The 16,896-nt window shown below is 40.2% G+C and overlaps 1 protein-coding gene across 1 annotated transcript; it reads left to right on the top strand.

Annotated features, from left to right (window-relative positions):
• The first annotated feature begins 351 nt into the window (after window positions 1–351).
• LOC145488071 (uncharacterized) lies at window positions 352–15,247 on the top strand. Its single transcript, XM_081466852.1, has 9 exons — window positions 352–763; window positions 4,683–8,768; window positions 9,383–9,508; window positions 10,291–10,403; window positions 10,656–10,723; window positions 11,592–11,734; window positions 12,342–12,464; window positions 12,793–12,904; window positions 13,854–15,247. Exons 2-9 carry the CDS (start codon window positions 4,736–4,738, stop codon window positions 14,221–14,223), a joined length of 5,088 nt encoding a protein of 1,695 aa, XP_081322978.1. The 5' UTR covers window positions 352–763; window positions 4,683–4,735; the 3' UTR covers window positions 14,224–15,247.
• Window positions 15,248–16,896: the final 1,649 nt, after the last annotated feature.

Raw genomic sequence — 16,896 nt, 5'->3', positions numbered from 1 at the left:
TCTAGTCTGGTGGTTGTGTTTACGCTCTAGCCGAAACAGCAATAATAAGTCAGTTTCTCTCAATGATATCAAGTTTTCGACGTCTGCAGATTCAAGCACTTCCCCGCCAGGCTGACTTGGTGGCTTCTGTCCACTTTCATCAGAGCTAAAAAGGGGATTCGGGATCAATAACAACCCCTACAACGCCCCCCCCCCCCCCCGTTCCCCTCCCCCCTCTCTACTTCGCTCGCTTTTTCGATCTGTTGTTGTGAAAGAAATCACCGAAAATTCACTAAGGCCTCAACAGAAGGGCGGATATTTTTTCAAAATGTCTTTAACTGATCGTAATACTTTTTGCAGTACACGTGCGGAGAAAATGAATGTTAATCTGTATGCAAATGTTGAACTGTTGAGTTGTAACTGCACCCAGGTGTGAGCAGTATGTCATTGAAAATAGAACAGAAGCTTCCAGTTGTGAAAGTGAAATGACAGTATGCAAATTTACTCAGCGTAGGCCGGTTTGAGGTTCCATAACTTGTAAAGTGCATCGTCGTGTGAACGGTGAAAACACGATAGAGATTTCTTGCTCTCGGATTTATCGCATCCCATATTTCAAAACCATAAAGTGGCTGTTACTTAGAGGGTCTTTTTATTTCCCAAACGACGGACGAACGGGAACTGAACTGGAGTGTGAGAAGATCTGGCAGAGTTCCACTGGTTTGCCTTGGCGTTGTAAAGACTGAGGTTTCGCTCATCTACAGTGGCACAAGCTTATTACTTACAGGTGCAGTTAGACTTATTTTCTAGTGAAACCAGTCCCTCATTTTTAGTGTACTATAGTTTAGAATAATAGGTTTGTTTAGGTATCAAAGGGCTTTTCATAAGCGGAGTGCAGTTTACTCTTGTTCGCTAATTGATTATAACGGATTACAACGAAGGGCTTCCTCGGAAATTTTCCGGCAAGAGGGTGTTATATATTTCAGCGTTGGAAACAAATGTTTCGGTTCGGTCGTGGAAAAAAATGGCAATTTGGAGAGTGAAATTTGAACGCTTTGAGGGGTATAGTGAATAACAGGTAGTGTAGAATGGTAAATATTGAGTCGTATGCATCACAGATGGTAAATAAGTACTGATACAGACCGGTGCAGTAAAGGTGATACATGACTTAATGCACTTGTGATTGCTTCATTCGGCAATTTCTACAAAAGCAGTCCTTTGATAATTCAGAGTCGGACAGAACGCGGAAAACCTCCTTGCGATGCTTAATTAAACAGGCTTCAGAGCACACGAGAAACTGCTGAATACAATCAGCACTTTAAACTTAAGAATAATATCTTTTTTAATTCTGCCTAGAAACTTTACTAGATAAATAAACCGCCTTTAGCTTCTTCACGGAAAAACACTCAAAATAACTTTTGATCTTCGGTTCTGTGTATGGTAAACACGCTAGCGGTTTCCAAAACAAAGAAAATTCACAAAAGCGATTTTCGCGCTGGTACCACAAGCGGCACAATAACTTTCTTGTATCATGCAGCGGGCAAGCAGCTAACTTTAGCAGTTGAACTTTAATATTCACTCACTGCTAAATATGATAGATTAAGGTTGCAATGTCCTTTCATTCGAAACCGAATTGACTGACGTTGCTGTTGCATAAGACCGCAAAGTCCTCGCTCAATGGGTTTCTAGCTGAAATGACAAAATTTTGTTTGATCATACATTAGAATTGAGGGAATGATTCATTATTAATGATCCCTAACAAACTTGAGTGCCGAACAACCATCTGCCTTGTATACTGGAAAGCCGCAGCAAAATCTCAAACCTTATGATTACATAGCTGTTTCATTTACATATTTTTCATACGACCAGAGGTTCCCTTCTATACAAGAAGTTTTAGGCGTATACACCTTTCTGTTTTTAGATACAGGTTAACTGCTAAAAATGGCTTTGCAGACCCGACTAAAAAGTTTCCCGGGCTTTCGAGAAACAGGCCCCAGACGTCCTTTGAAATTGCTTTTTGTTTTCAGAGTCTTTTCAGGCCGTTTCACGCACCGTTGGTTTTATCCGCGTGATTAAAAAAAAAGTGATCACATGATGATAAACATTTCTTTGGCGTGGATGGCCAAAGTTTGCAGCACAGCGTTTGCAAATTCCTCAAAAGTTCCAAGTTCGAGGCAAATCATATCCATGCGATGGATTTTGCATCTTTCGAACTCTTCTCTGTAACATATCTTGGATTACATCTTGTTAGAAAGGGCGAAACTCAACCGAAAACTTACAAACAAACTGTGATCATGAATTCGTCATCACGCGGTCGCTTTTTTTTGAATCACGTGAATGAAGCCATTTCAAAGGACGTCTGGGTCGTGTTTTTAATTAAAGGAGCTCAGTCACGGCATTTTGAGTTGCTTTGGCCATGTACAAAATTGCCTTTAAATTGAAGGAAACCGGGGAATAATCTCTTAAATTAAGATAGAAAGACACTAAAGAGATAATAATTAATGAAGGAAAAAGGATGGTTCAAGATGGAGAAGATTGACATGGATTACAAACCACGAACTTGAAAATTTGGGCTAAACTTTTCAGGATACGCTAACAAACCGAGACGAGGCTCCTTTAACATTTGAAAATGATAATTCTCTCCTCTCACTGTCGTGTGTTCGTGCAAGCCTATCAGTATTAGCAAAAGCATATCACCTAGAACTAGGTGATATGCTTCTGGTATTAGCTGTTCGAAGTTGCTTGGGCTTTTACATGACAATAATGATTAAGTTGCCTAGTTCACTGTTGGTACCGGTGCCAGCTTAAAATCGCCCATGTCTTACGTTTCCACAGCACTTCCGGAGTTTACACCTGTTTCGAAACACATGGACAATGTTATATAAGTTTCTCTTTATTTTTCTTTTCGAACTTAAAACAGCTCCTTATAAACAGATGGATTGAGGTGCAACGAAACAAATAATTTTTATTCTTATTAAAATTACAATTTACTCCACATCATATTTTCTTCTTATTGAGAATTCATGTGAATGACGCAGAAGTTCTAATTGACCATTATCATAATAAAGATTTCAAAAGGTCTTCTCCAATTCTTTAGTCAAGCTAATTCCCACGATTGTTTAGTCGTTCATCATTATCCTCCGTTCGTTTACGCCAGCAATCTTCACGACAAAGAATTGAAATCCGATACTAAGTGAAGGATTTGCAGGTTCTCGGTATGTTTTAAATGCCGAGAAGATTCGAAAGTAATTGCCACTCTGAAAGGAAACATTAAAAGCGCGTTAAAATTTCAAAATTATTACCGGTTCATCATGCACGAAAAATTGATCCTCTGAAAATATCGCCGCACCGAAAGTAGCTGATGACTCCATGGGTAGCTTGACTTGCTTTTCAGAAACAAATTCAGGAAATAATAGAGAGAGCAACGAACCGTACTACTCTGATCTAGTTACATGAGACGATTATACTCTTCCAAAGGCAATTTATTATTCTGTTGTGATGCATCAGTGAAAACATTTTTCCCCACAGCTATTTGTGTTGTTTCTGAAAGATTACCAATGAAGTTGCTTCGATCAAACTTGTGTATATTTTAGGACACCAGCACTGTCCGTTTTGCATTTCAATTATCTGTCAGTTGTCTTATCAACAGGAACAGGGCCACCTGCTTTGCATTAATACTGCAATGAAATTTATACTCGCTTGAATATGGAAGACTACCTAAAAATGTTTAATTAAACCGCAAAGTTTTAACTTAATCCGCCTATTTAAAGCGGTTGAGCTAAGAATTCAAAGCGAGTCACATGCGGTCGGTCAGTATTACGCCATTTTTTTCTAAATTCAAGGTAAGGCCTCATTTTTTCAACTACAAATTTAAATTTAATTTTGTTGTTAGTTCTTAACGAATGGATATGTGTGCTTGCTGAAAATAAACTTCCTTTTAAACATCCACGAAAGCTTTGCACATCTTTCAACAGGGGAACTATAATTGCGTTGTGAGTTTATTCAAAACAAACCCGTATTTGTTCGCAGAATATATGCGCGCGGCAGAGTTTTTTCTAATGGTATTCCTACACTTTGTGTTATTTTTGATATGCAACCTGCGAGCTATATCTCAAAGATGGACGAAGGTTCTTCAATTTTGTTGCGAATGTTGTGTTCGACCTTGCGTTAATTCAGTATTTTTCAGAGAAAGTATTGAGGCTTTCCAACGCTTACTTTCACGACGAGTAACTAGTTAGGATAAACAGAGACGGCTGGAGATGTGTAATACAGCTGTGCGTAGGTTTTCATTTGCCATGCACTCTCAAATTTACGAGAGTGATTAACATTTTGAGTCTCCTTACGTAAAAGATTGGTAACAAGCGGACGCAATGCTGTCAACAAAATCATCAAGCAAGGGGATATTAACGGTGTTGATGTATCGGTAAACTCTCAGAACGAACATTAAGATATATAGATGCATGGAAAGAGAAAGGGGATTTTGAATGCCAAACTTCATACTGAAGGACTTTGAAACCCTCAATTAAAGTCGATGGCAAACCGGCAGCAGAAGTTGGTTTCTAGAAGTGTTGCTGTTCCTTTATTTTTCGGTAAAGTGCAGTTTAAATCAGTGGTTCGTAGACAGTACAGTATTTCTGGTACCTTTCTTATAAAAAAAGTAGTTGTGCTGCTGTTGTCTGATGAGCTGATCCTATTGCTTCTTGCAGGTCCTAACTGTTTTTCGTCGAAGTCGCCAAGAATCTCGAAAGCGTTTTCGAAAATGATGCAATTGAGAGGCCTTCTCCTGTTAATAGTTTTGGTGTCTCCAACAACTGGGCAGTTTTCTCTACCATTTCTTTACATGCCCTTAAAGCGTCTCTTTCCAGACGACCTTGCAGGTGGGGCGAAATATGAGAAAGTCACCACTGAACACACAAGGATTCTTAGTGGTTGGTCTTTGGAAAAAGCATACTCTGAAACTATGGAAAATATCTACAATCAATTACAAGCTAGTGATTTTCCTAAATTGGGTTTCACTGACGAAGATCTGGTAAACTTAAACTATCAATGGTCTTATGAGTTTCCGTCTGATAATATCAACAGCTCTTTTGAAGCCCAGCGCAACGTTTTGACACCAGCGGACTACCAGGAGGAACTTTTAAAGTTCACCGGTGAAAAATTCCACTTCACTGTAAATAAGGTCGCATCAAGACTGGGAATTCCGGCCACCAATCTTTCCAATTCCTACGACCCAGGCGACTGGGAGACTGTTGTTCATGCGATGATTGAGGAGAGCACTCCGGCATTCAGAAAAATGCTTCAGCTTCCCTCGTTGGATTCCTTGGCACAACTGGTGCAGAAAGAGACCCAGGAACTTCTTAATGTCAGCCTCAGCACTTTCGAGGGCCTAGTATTTCCTTTCCTTCAGAAAAAATATATTCTCGACACAAACAAAACATCCCTGATTTTTAATTCATCCGGTGTCGCAGACGATTCCTATGCCGACAGTACGCTAACAAGAGCCTTAGAAAATGCAGAAATTAATCTTTCTCTTCAGCAATTTGCCATTTTGTACAACAAAAGTGACGAACAAGCCAAGACAATCGATCGAACGACGTTGAATCAGATTTATCATATATGTGACATTCCAGTCGAAAGTATCTTAAACATGACTCTGCCCGAGGCGTCTGGAAAAGTTGTTGGATCAGTAAACCAATTGCCACCGTGCCCAGTGTTGATAAACATTAAGGGAAAACCTGTTTCGTCTTTTCAAAGCGACTCTGTGGTGATCACTGAAGATATGACTGTGTTGGAAATTATTTTCGCAGTGAGCAGCCTTCCATGGCGTACAGTCCATTGGGCTTTAGATGCCTCATTGTCTGAATGGGAATATTTGGACGCTGTTACATTACCACAACTTGCTGAAATTGCTGGACATGAAGTAGAAAGTTTGCGTAACGAGTCCGTGAGCGAGTCAGTCAAAGTTATCTTTTCCCTCAGGGAAAATAACACTCTAGACAACAAAACGGAGACCTATCGTGTGTTCATTAAAGGTGTACTAAAGGAGGCATTCAATTTGTCACTAAATGAAGTGGCCATTTTGAACGAAGTACCTGAAGGCTCACTTCAAAATGTCACGTCGACTGTTTTGTTCAGAAGCTTTCTTAATGCCACTGTCATCCACTTCAAACTAAATTTAAGTGAAATCATTACTGCTGTACAGATGACTGGGGAACAATTGTTCAGCTTACCAAGACAAGAATGGAATAACACGATATCTGTCATCGTTGATGCTATGGTAACGATGGAGGCCGCCAAGCTACAAATGCCCACCCAAAAATTGCTTCAGTTGTTAAATGTTACCTCTGATGAGTTGTCTATCACTCAGTTGAAGGAGTTGATAAGAACTAATGTCCAAGACCTGCAGAAAAAGAAAATGAAGTTTGAAAATGATCCTATAAGCTGGTATTTGGCCAACAATTCCATCTCGGATGTTGATTATCTTAACTCTTCAGTTCTTACCCTGTTGTTATCAGCGAGTGGTTTCGATTCCGAAGAACTGGAACTGGTTTACGATCTCAATTCAGATCAAAGTTTTATTGTTGAAGGGATGAGGTTCAGCGACTTACCTCGATTTTGTGGCCTCAACACCTCCGTTACCAAGGACAGGACCGCACACAACATTACAGAAGAGCTGGCTGGAATTAAAGAATCTCGCGCAGCCTGTAAGAATACGAGATTTTATGTCGAAGCTCGACACAGAAACATGTCCTATTTGCACTCAGCGTTCAGTATCCTTGCAAATTCAAGCATTTCTTTTGTGAATCTCATTGAAATGGTGACAGAACTTCCATGGCGACAAAATATTTGGGCCTTTGGATTGAAGATGGAGGATTGGACGGTGCTCTTTGCCCTTAACCAAGACACATTCAAGGAGGTTACTGGCATGTCCGTAGATAAGTTCCTATCAAGAACACTCCTACAGATATTTGAAAGTTCCATACAACTACAGAATGAGAACAATCAAACTCTTCGCGAGAAGGTGAATCAAAATCGAGTTCCAACGTTGAACATTCTTTATGAGGAATTCAACACAGATGAAGACGAACTTATCCAGGTTTCTGGCATAAGTAAAGCCCAATATGACGTACGGCCTGTTATTGAAGTCTTCCCATATGTACTTCAATACCTAGTTGCCAAATTTAACGTGTCTTTAAAATCGTTAGAAGCGAATTTGAATTTGGAGCCCGGAAATCTAGAGAAGCTCTCACCAACTGAGTGGACAGAGCTGATACCGTTTGTAAAGGCAGAGGTCATTCGAAGCGGACGGCAGCAGCTTGGTGTATCGCTGCCCATTTTCGCAAAGTTGTTACAAGAAACCAGTGACAGCCTTCAAAGCTTAACACTTGCTCAGATCGAGTTAAAATGGGACAACGTCTTTGCCAGACTACTAAAAGGAAAATCAGCTATGGAGAATGAATCGATCCTGCAGATCACAAATTCTATTGGGATTACAACAGAATCTCTGCAGGATGTTACCGTTTTAGAATTCATTGAAAATAGGATTAACCTTAGAAAATCGGACCTCCTGTTGCTCTACAACTTCAGCTCAATCGGAATTGAAGTCCTAGAAAATTACACTTTCATGGAACTTCCAGTCTATTGTGAACTCTTCAACGCTGATCTCTTCAATAAACTGCCACATACAATCACAGTTTCAATGCTGGGACACGACAACGACACGACATGTAGAAAATTTGCACTGGTAGTTGCTGCGGCGACTAAAACTGTCGACGAATTGGCTGCGAAATTCAACTTTGAAGTGAAAAACAACGTTTCCATGTTGACGATGTTTCAAGCTCTTTTCCAGCTACCGTGGCCAAAGATTGCGTGGGCTGTAAACGCCTCATTAGTCGACTGGCCTGTCCTTGGTGCAGTATCCCTGAATGATATAGCTAACCTAACCTCAGAAACTGCAGACAGCAAAAAGCTTGTCAAATCCTTCAGAGAGGTAATAACAAAGCTATTAGACCTTCCAAGGAATTCGCCAGCGTTTATATCACTTTTAAATGACTATAGCTCCGAACTCGTAAACAAAGCATCCAGTCTTTTTAACGTCAACGCATCCCTGATCTGCGATGACTGTAACATTCTGGACATTCTGTGGAATTCACTCACGCAGCTCAATTCCCAAATCGATTTTGACCCCAATATGCTTCCCAGTGAATTTAATGTCTCTCCTTTCGAGTTTAACCTAACTCTTCCATCACGGTGGTCTTTATTGGTGCTTCCAATAGTTAGCGACGCCTATTCAAAAGCTGCCGGAGCCCTTGGCATGGACCCTGATCGTTTGTCGACTCTCTTAGATGTCTCAGCTGAGGTTATAGGAAACATTTCTTTGCAAGGTTTCCAAGATCTTCTAGAACGCTCTATTAGGCCGTTAATCGATGCCAAGACTTCTTTGATGAGTTCGTCTCTACAGGACCTTGCCACTGCCAAAGGGACAAATTTGACAGTGCTGCAAAACGAAAGCATATTTGATGTCATTGACTTACTTCTTAGTGTTCCTATACAGAATGTTACCTTTATTTTCAACTGGACAGCACAGCAACAAACCAAGCTCAAGAACTATACTGTGGATGACATGCTTTACTACAGGGGAGGAGGATTACAGGGCCTCGGTGATGAAACCCTTTTCACTTTGGCGAACTTCATCTTGACGGAGACACTGCGCCCACCTACTCCGTCACCCCCAACCCCGGCTCCATGCAAACCAGGATTAACCAGAGTAAGCAAAGACACAGAGTGCACAGGTAACCCTGTTTTTAAGGAGCATCTTGCTGGGCTAACCTAGTATTGTCTAAATATTTATTTTTGAAAAACTGAAATAGGGTTTATAAAATGAAATTCTTTCCTCAGTCATAAAACTGTCAGGGAAAAGGTAACTATTAAGTATTAGTTGGAATAACACAAGACTGCATTTACCATATCGTCCTTCGACGTACTTAGATTAAAAAAAAGGTCCCACTCGCAAAAATTGAGAAAGGGCACTTGTCATACAGATTGAAATGAACAGAAAGGACAAGACCATACTAAGGACAAACTGATTGGTACCATTTTCAATTTGTAATCACGAGTACACCTTATTAAAGTTATCATAATTCTCTTGCTTCCTAGTGATAACACCTAATCATTTAGTGTCATTAAGTGGCAAGTGGCAATATTCCTTGCTGACTATATGTTATTAAATCAAATTTTAGTTTTGAGAAATTGGTGTCGGATGATATAATCAAGGTAATATCCCCAAGTCGACGATTTTCTTCGGTCTTCCCACCAATTGGATGTTGAATGCTGTTGTGAATTTTAGGGCCCAAAGCAGACTGATCATCGAAAGTAACTGTGGGTTTAATATTCTCTGAATTCACAGATATAAACGAGTGCAGTTCTGGACCATGCGGTACAGACAGCCTGTGTCAAAATTACCACGGTGGTTTTGACTGCGAATGCGAAGTTCCTGGCCATTTCAAAGTCAACATCAATGAAACGTGCAAGCGTAAGTTTTGTTGGAGCTCCTAAAACGCACGTGTTATTCGTTATTCTCCTGGTTTCTCTTCCTATTATTACAACATAGCTGTTTTCTTTGTGTACTTTACATCCTTCATATGGTCGTACAATAGCAAGTCCTGGGGATGATGTCAGATCTGTCGTAGTCAGATAATAACTGATTTTTTAGTACGTCAAAATCTATGCCATGGTAGGTTTTTACAAGACTAGACTGAAACAAACAGTAACTCCTATAGCCTAGAGTCGTATAGTTTAGTGAGTCCAAGACGCCCTTTTGGATTTCACTGACTGGATGATCCTGGAGATCAGATTGAATGTCGCTAACTTTAGTGTTGTCAAAAGTTTCCCTTAGGAAATTGAACTGTCGAGAGACTAATTCTTAACTGATGAGATATACTCAATTGTAACCTGTCTATAAGACGCCAATTTTGTGGAAGCACCAACCCCATGAAGATAAGTTGCTCGTCATTGGTAACCATCTTCCAATTCCATCTCTTTGATATTTTTTCAATGGATTATTTTGTCTCAGTATCGAAGGCAATGTGTAAATTGCAAGGAATGACTCAATATGTTACTCATAGCTCCTTTTTAGATCAACCAAAAGACATCATAGACGTTTTAGTTCAATTATAGATTTTACTTAGCTCCCTAACTCAGCTGAACTGACTAACCCACAGACTGAACGAAAACCAGTGCTACCGACGCATTCCTTGTGCTGAGGCTTCACCTCTATATTGCAATTCCTCTCAGTTTCACTCTTTTCATTTTCAGCTTGCAAGACGTTTAGAGGCACTCTGACCATTACAAACAAGATATATCAACTGTCTCATAAGGACAAATCAAAGGGGAGTTTCTTTGATTTCAAAGTGGAATTTGAAACCACGGTAAGCCTTACCACGCTATATGTTACAAGTGTTTGAACACAACTGATTCTCGGCAGCAGATGTCGGACACGAGTTGTGATTTTTCTCGTTTACGCTCTCAGGAATAGTATTAATATGTTCTTTAACAAGGAAAGGTAGTTATTATCCATGTGTTACGGTAGGGTTTAATGTTTATGCGTTTCATTTGGCTCCGTGTGAGTTGCCCTTTCTAAGTGAAACTTTATTTCTTTTTTGTCAACTGTTTTATTCAAGGTAAACAAAGAATTCCAGAAATCATCAGTTGGGCAATATTACTATGGATGTAAAGTTAACGAGTTAAGGTAATAGTAATTGTTTTAAACAGGTTTCCAATTTTAAAGTTGACTCTTTTCTGTGTGTAGGGCGAGCTATTCAGCGTCAGGTTTCCCGTTCCGAGAATCACTTGCACAACTCCGTTACGTGACTTTGTTAAACAAGAAATAATAATAATAATAATAATAATAATAATAATAATAATAATAATAATAATAATAATAAAATATTTATATAGCGCCAATATCCTAAAAGTTCAAAAGCGCTTTACAGTTAGAAATATTAAAAACACTTAAGACTAATAAAGTAAAAATAAAAAAATGTCGCTAAAGAGTGAGGCATGTCACGAGCGCGGGAAAAAAGAAAAAAGAGTCCTTGAAGGGGTTCAAATAGCCTGCGAGCAGGCTCACCTTTGAGTCACGCGCGCGACTTGCGAAGAGCAAAGCGATACGGCGGGAAGAAGTCTGGTGAAGAGGTACCAAGTCACGTTCTCGTCTCGCGGCTTCGCCGCTCGATTTCCCGCTCGCGCCTACGCCGCGCGCGCTTGTGCTCCAACGTGAGCCTGTTCGCAGGCTAGGATTCAAACCCATGCCCTCCCAGATACCACTACGGTTTTTTTGTTATGGAAAAACGTTGTTGAATGGCGATGACTGACCAACTGGCTTTTTGTTTTCCATCGGTTATAAACGGTCTTCTATCTTTTACTGGTAGGTGGTGTTGCAACCAGTTTTGCGTTGCTTCACCTACGCTTACGAATGTCTAGAACACCTGACTACAAAGGACCTGCTTTCTTTTCCTTTGTCATGCAAGTGAATCACCTTGGACTCTGTGGGAACTCAAGTGTAGCATCTCGGATTCTGATCACCGTTTGTTTGTTTTTTCATTTTCTCTCTATAGAAACGGTAGTATCATCGTAGATTACCTAATTTTTACGAGTCCGGAATACACTGGGACGCCTCAGGATTTAAGGAATGCATTGACAGAGAGATTAAATGATTCACGCCTTGGTGTCTTTGCAGTCAAAACTCCAGTAATTGAAGGTAAACTAATAGGTTCTGTCGGTCATACAGTGGAACCTGTCAATAAAAGCACTGGCGGGTCCCATAAACGTGGGGAGATAGCGGCTGGTCTTTATACTTAATCGTATCTTTTTGATAAGTTATCCAAGTTTCTGAGGCTTGAGGCGACTTCGAGTATTTCTACTCCACCCTGGATAGAATGCTAGCCCAACGCCGGGTTACCCCTCCAGCATTAATTGTCTGCACCTGGGTGGGGAATGGCGCTGCAAGGATAAAGCGTCTTGTTCGGCCGAGATCACAACACATGACTCTGGTCAGGCTGGAGCCCGGGAGTCCTGCGAGCTAACCATTGAGACACTGCGCCTCTCTTTGCAGTGAGTGTCGGACAATCCTGACGACAGTTCAGCCCAAGACCTTACGCTTACTCTTTAATTTGCTGTGTCGACGTAACTCATCAAAGAAACTGGCTTACCCTTTGTTCGGATAAAAAAATGGTCTTAGCCAGCAAACCTTTTTCGTATTGAAGTATTGTTTTGGAGCGAGGTTCCATTACAAACTACTAAAAACTCTTATGTAAGAGATATGTTGTTTTGTATTGTCTTATTTTAACTCCTTTTTTTTTCCAAAGATTTTAACGAGTGCGAGACTCACCAAGATGACTGCGGTCAACATGCGACTTGCGTGAATACAGAAGGGTCATTTGACTGTGAATGTGACGATGGATACGATGGCGATGGTCGTTCATGCGAAGGTAATCACTAAGCCTGTGTAATACGGCACAATAGGCGGCTTAACCATAAAACCAACGACTCAGAAATTAAAAAAATAAATAGGCTCCCTGGATGTACAATGGCCTGTGTTGCATAAATTTTGCGAAAAGTATGCGCTAATAAGGCGCCATTCTTCCACATCTGTTTAATTTACGTTTAGGAGTGTAGACGTTTCACGCCTTTATTCAATGGTTTGACACGTAACGCGGGTTCATATTTTACGCTATTTCTTGATCTGATATGGTAAAATGACGTAACAGTGTAATAATAAATTGTTTTTTTTGTTTTGTTTTGTTTTTTTTTTGACAGCCGGATTTTTGAAAACCATGTGGTGGACGGTCATCGTAGCCGCCTTCCTTCTTCTGATAGTCGTCATCATAGTTGTGGTTTTGGTTATAAAGAGACCCAAACCTTCTGGAAGGTAAGACAGCCATCACCCATCAATCAACCATCATGTGACGTGTAACGTCATACTTAATGCTAATTAAGTCTCGACATCAGGTCGAGCTTGCCTAATTAGTCGAGCGTATAAGACTACTCTGGCACACTGCAGCTTATATTATGTTGGATTTCCATAGAGGCCACCAGGGGTGAACCTTTTTATTAACCATTGTCATGAACAAAGGGAGTCTATACGGTCTACGGTTTTATATATGTGTTTTGGAGATACATATCTGTACTGTACATTTCAATTGTTATTCAACTATTTTTGCCCCTTCCCCTCGCTCTAAATTTAAAAAATGTTGAATGAGCGAACTAACGTAGTTCAATCTTTGTGAAACAAGAATGAATCGGAAGGGAGAAATGAACAGAAATAGTGCCATAACTCTTTTAGGAAGTTTACATTTGCAAAACCTCCGGATTGGAAAGGGGGTTTTTAAGAGCTTTAACACATTCAAAGCATTATGTGAAAGTGTCTTCGTATAAGCAATATCAGACTGGTTGAATGCCTCCTTACCATTATAACTGACATCATCAATACTGTAATGAGCTATAGCAGAAGCATATATGCTTCTGGTTATAGTCAAAGCACAATTGAATAGTAATTCGGCAACAGTTAACAAGGTCAAAGAAAGAGTTGGAAAAGAAACTAAAACAACAGGTGCAAGGAAACTGTCTGTGGTCTCCTGGCAAAGAAGCCTTCCATGGCAATATCGATTTCACCAAAAACAATTTCCACCCAAAAGCAATAACTGACGCAAATATCACAAGCGAACAGATTCACGGGTCTTACCGGGAACATAACACAAACGCTTCGACCACCGAGTTTCGACCTGGACCATCTGATTCGGTGATGGAGACTTCCACGCCTTTAACCACTTCGCTCAAAACTATCTTTCTAATATATAGATACATTTTTTTTTTCATAGGTATGGCCTAGATACAGATGATTCACTACAGCCCAAAGAGCCAAACAGACGGAACAGTGAAGCCAGCAGGATATCGCATCCACAAAGTGGCGATGTTTACTACAGGGAAAAGAACGGCGTGTCGAGGCCAGGGACAGCGCAGGGCCCCCAAGACCAGGAGACAGGGCGACCCCATCCCCCGCATTTTGTTGATGACGAAGACTTTGAGCCAAGCGGCAGTATGAGGGCTAAGACTCCATTTGAATTGGCGGTCGAGAAGAACGCTAGAAATGGTAACGCGTATGAAATGGTTGAGAGCAGCAAGCAGTTTCATTTGTCTGAATTGCCTTCAGGCGCGAGCGGAGAGGTCAATTCCGCGTTTAAGAATTAGAACTAAGAGTTAAAACAGAGTGCCAAAGAGCGATAAAAAGACAACCCAAGTAGGGGTCCCTGTCTTGTGTTCGAGCGAGTGCTCATCGTCGCTTCGGACACCGGTTTCTGAACGACCGAAGGAAATTGCCGGCAGAGATTGAAATCTTAGGTCTTGCCCTTAGTCTGCATCTGTATCTTATATCAGTCGAACATAATCAAAGGGTTGCGAGATTAAACTAAAATGTTGCAAATGCATCAATGTTAATAATTTGTAAACAAAGATCGTTCCCACTGACTTTCAAGAGGTAAAATTCGCCATTTCAATATTTACCTCCAATTTAAATTTCTTTGACCCCGGAAATCGGGAATTTCCCGAAACAATGTACTGTGCACTATCTTTTCCTCGGATTCAAACTGAATAGTTCTACCTTCAATAGTTCCAGTAGGCAAATGGGGAAGAAAGAACCGTTTCTTTGGAAAGAAAGTAAAGCTTTGTAAAGAAAGTTTGAATTGCCCATTTCACGAGTTCGCGTTTTTGTGCGGTGTTACTGTTTTTGCCCGAATTGCACTCCGGGTAGCTTGCTGAGTAGTGCGGATTCTTCTCTAGGATGACGTTAAGATAACAGTTTTCGTAAAATTGAATTGCCCTTGCTAAATTTAGACACCGACTTCTGACAAGAACTCATGAAATTTGCGTGCTCTGTAAAAAGTAAAACTTCAGGCTGGTCTCTCTATAACCAGTAAAAATTAAACACAGGAAACCAATAATTTTCCACAGTGAGATATTTACAGGGTATAAATAATATTTGTTACTTGTAACTACTAACATTGTTACTTAAAATCAAGAAATGGTGAAGGGTCGCACATTAGATAATTTAGATAAAACGATCAACCGTGTGAAGTTATAACCTTGACATATCAAAGAGTAGTGGAAAAACTTTGTGGAAAATTTCAGAAAATTGTATATAATGCAATCTCCAAGTGTGAATTAAGTAGCTATATCCTCCCAATACACGGGCCATGGATATTCTTTTACAATAAACGCCACAAAACCATTAAAACAACTCCTTCATTTTATTAAGACCCTTAAAATTGGACAGTTTTAATTGCCATGAAATTAGAAGATGGATATGGTGGTGAAAGAGGTTGCTGATCATTCTAACTGCGCGGAGTGTCTGGTTGACACGCAAGAGTTCACGCGAGAAATACACTTCAACCCCTGTTTAACGGTCACCCTCGGGGAAATGGAGTACAAACGGCGGTTAAATTTGAATAACCCATATTTATACACCTTAGCCTCACATTCATGTGAAAACGCTTTGTTTAGAAACATGAATGCGACGCTAAGGATGTATAAGTATTGCTATTTATATTTAGATACCATTTATGCAAAGGGTCAAATGAAAAGCCCTCATCGGGACTTTGTTTACTGGCCACCAAACAGGGGTGTCCGTTTAATAGGTGGTCGTTTAGGTTGCCACTCATTGGTAGTCGGCTATCTATTTCGTTCCCCAACTACTAATACGATTTGAACAGAAAACAGAATTGAACGAAAAATTGTTACTTACATTTCTGAAGTGAAACCATCAGAATTACCCCATTTCACAAGAGTAAACAGCTTATTAATTCTACGCTCTGCATTGAAGCTGAACATGGAAGCTCCATTAACACCTTGCAAAATTAAGACTTACACGTAGTTTCTGGCATTAAATTTTTACCATTTCATTAGCTAAACAAGCTCAGTCGGTGTGAAAGGTATTGCTTACAGCAGCAATGTTAGGATAAATATCACCAATTTTACCATGTACAAACCTATCCTTAATTCTAAAGGAAACTCCAAAAAGAGCAGTATATCACTAAAGAGGTGACAATAGACTTAAAAGGAACATGGCTATGACTGAGGGAGATTGAGATGGATCGCGAAAAAACGAACTTAAAAAAGTTTGAGCAACGTTTACTTGACGAAGTCACGCAATGCGTCTCTTGCGTGACTATCCCTAACGTAGCTCCTTTAGTTTCTGTCCCAAGTGATTACGATTCAATCTCTCTTTATAATAATAAATGATTAAATTGATTAGAACAAAGAGAATCGTGATGGGAAATCAAATTCAGCGAGGGGAACGTTTACAGTTAGGATTGGAATACTGTACTTTATCTTCGCGCGAAGGGGGAGTGGGCATTTATGTTATATTTGGGCAAGAATAGAACCTTTCCCGCATTCCAACAAACAATGGCGCCAAGTCGAGGCCAGGGTGGACAAAAATACAGCAAATTTATGAAAATGTGCACCCCAACCTAGCTCTGGTACTATTGTTCGTACGCACTGAAGTGGAATGCGGGAAAGGTCTAACGTTTTTCTGATCAAGAATAGCTTTGCCATCCTCCACCCTACCCCCAAAAATCAAGGATGTATTGGCCATCCTTTATTTGTAACATAGTTGAACCTCCGCTGAACTCCGGGCTCCCGTGGGCGTTTACTTATTCATGGTCCCAGCCACGAACAAAGATTACCTTTTTAAGATCTCATAAGAGACACCTCTACTAAGTGAACCCTTTTTTATGGTCCCGGATATAATTCCACTTACGGGTGATTCGATTGCATGAGAATTTTCGAGTGTCTTTGGGGTCTTGTCAGACTTGTCCGACCACGAATAGCATCAGAGTGAATTTTGTTTCAGTTAAAAGCTAGATT

The sequence above is a fragment of the Orbicella franksi genome, chromosome 5 (assembly GCF_964199315.1).
Source record: "Orbicella franksi chromosome 5, jaOrbFran1.1, whole genome shotgun sequence".
In the NCBI taxonomy this organism is placed as follows: Eukaryota; Metazoa; Cnidaria; class Anthozoa; order Scleractinia; family Merulinidae; genus Orbicella; species Orbicella franksi.
This window is presented reverse-complemented; position numbering and strand designations above follow the sequence as displayed.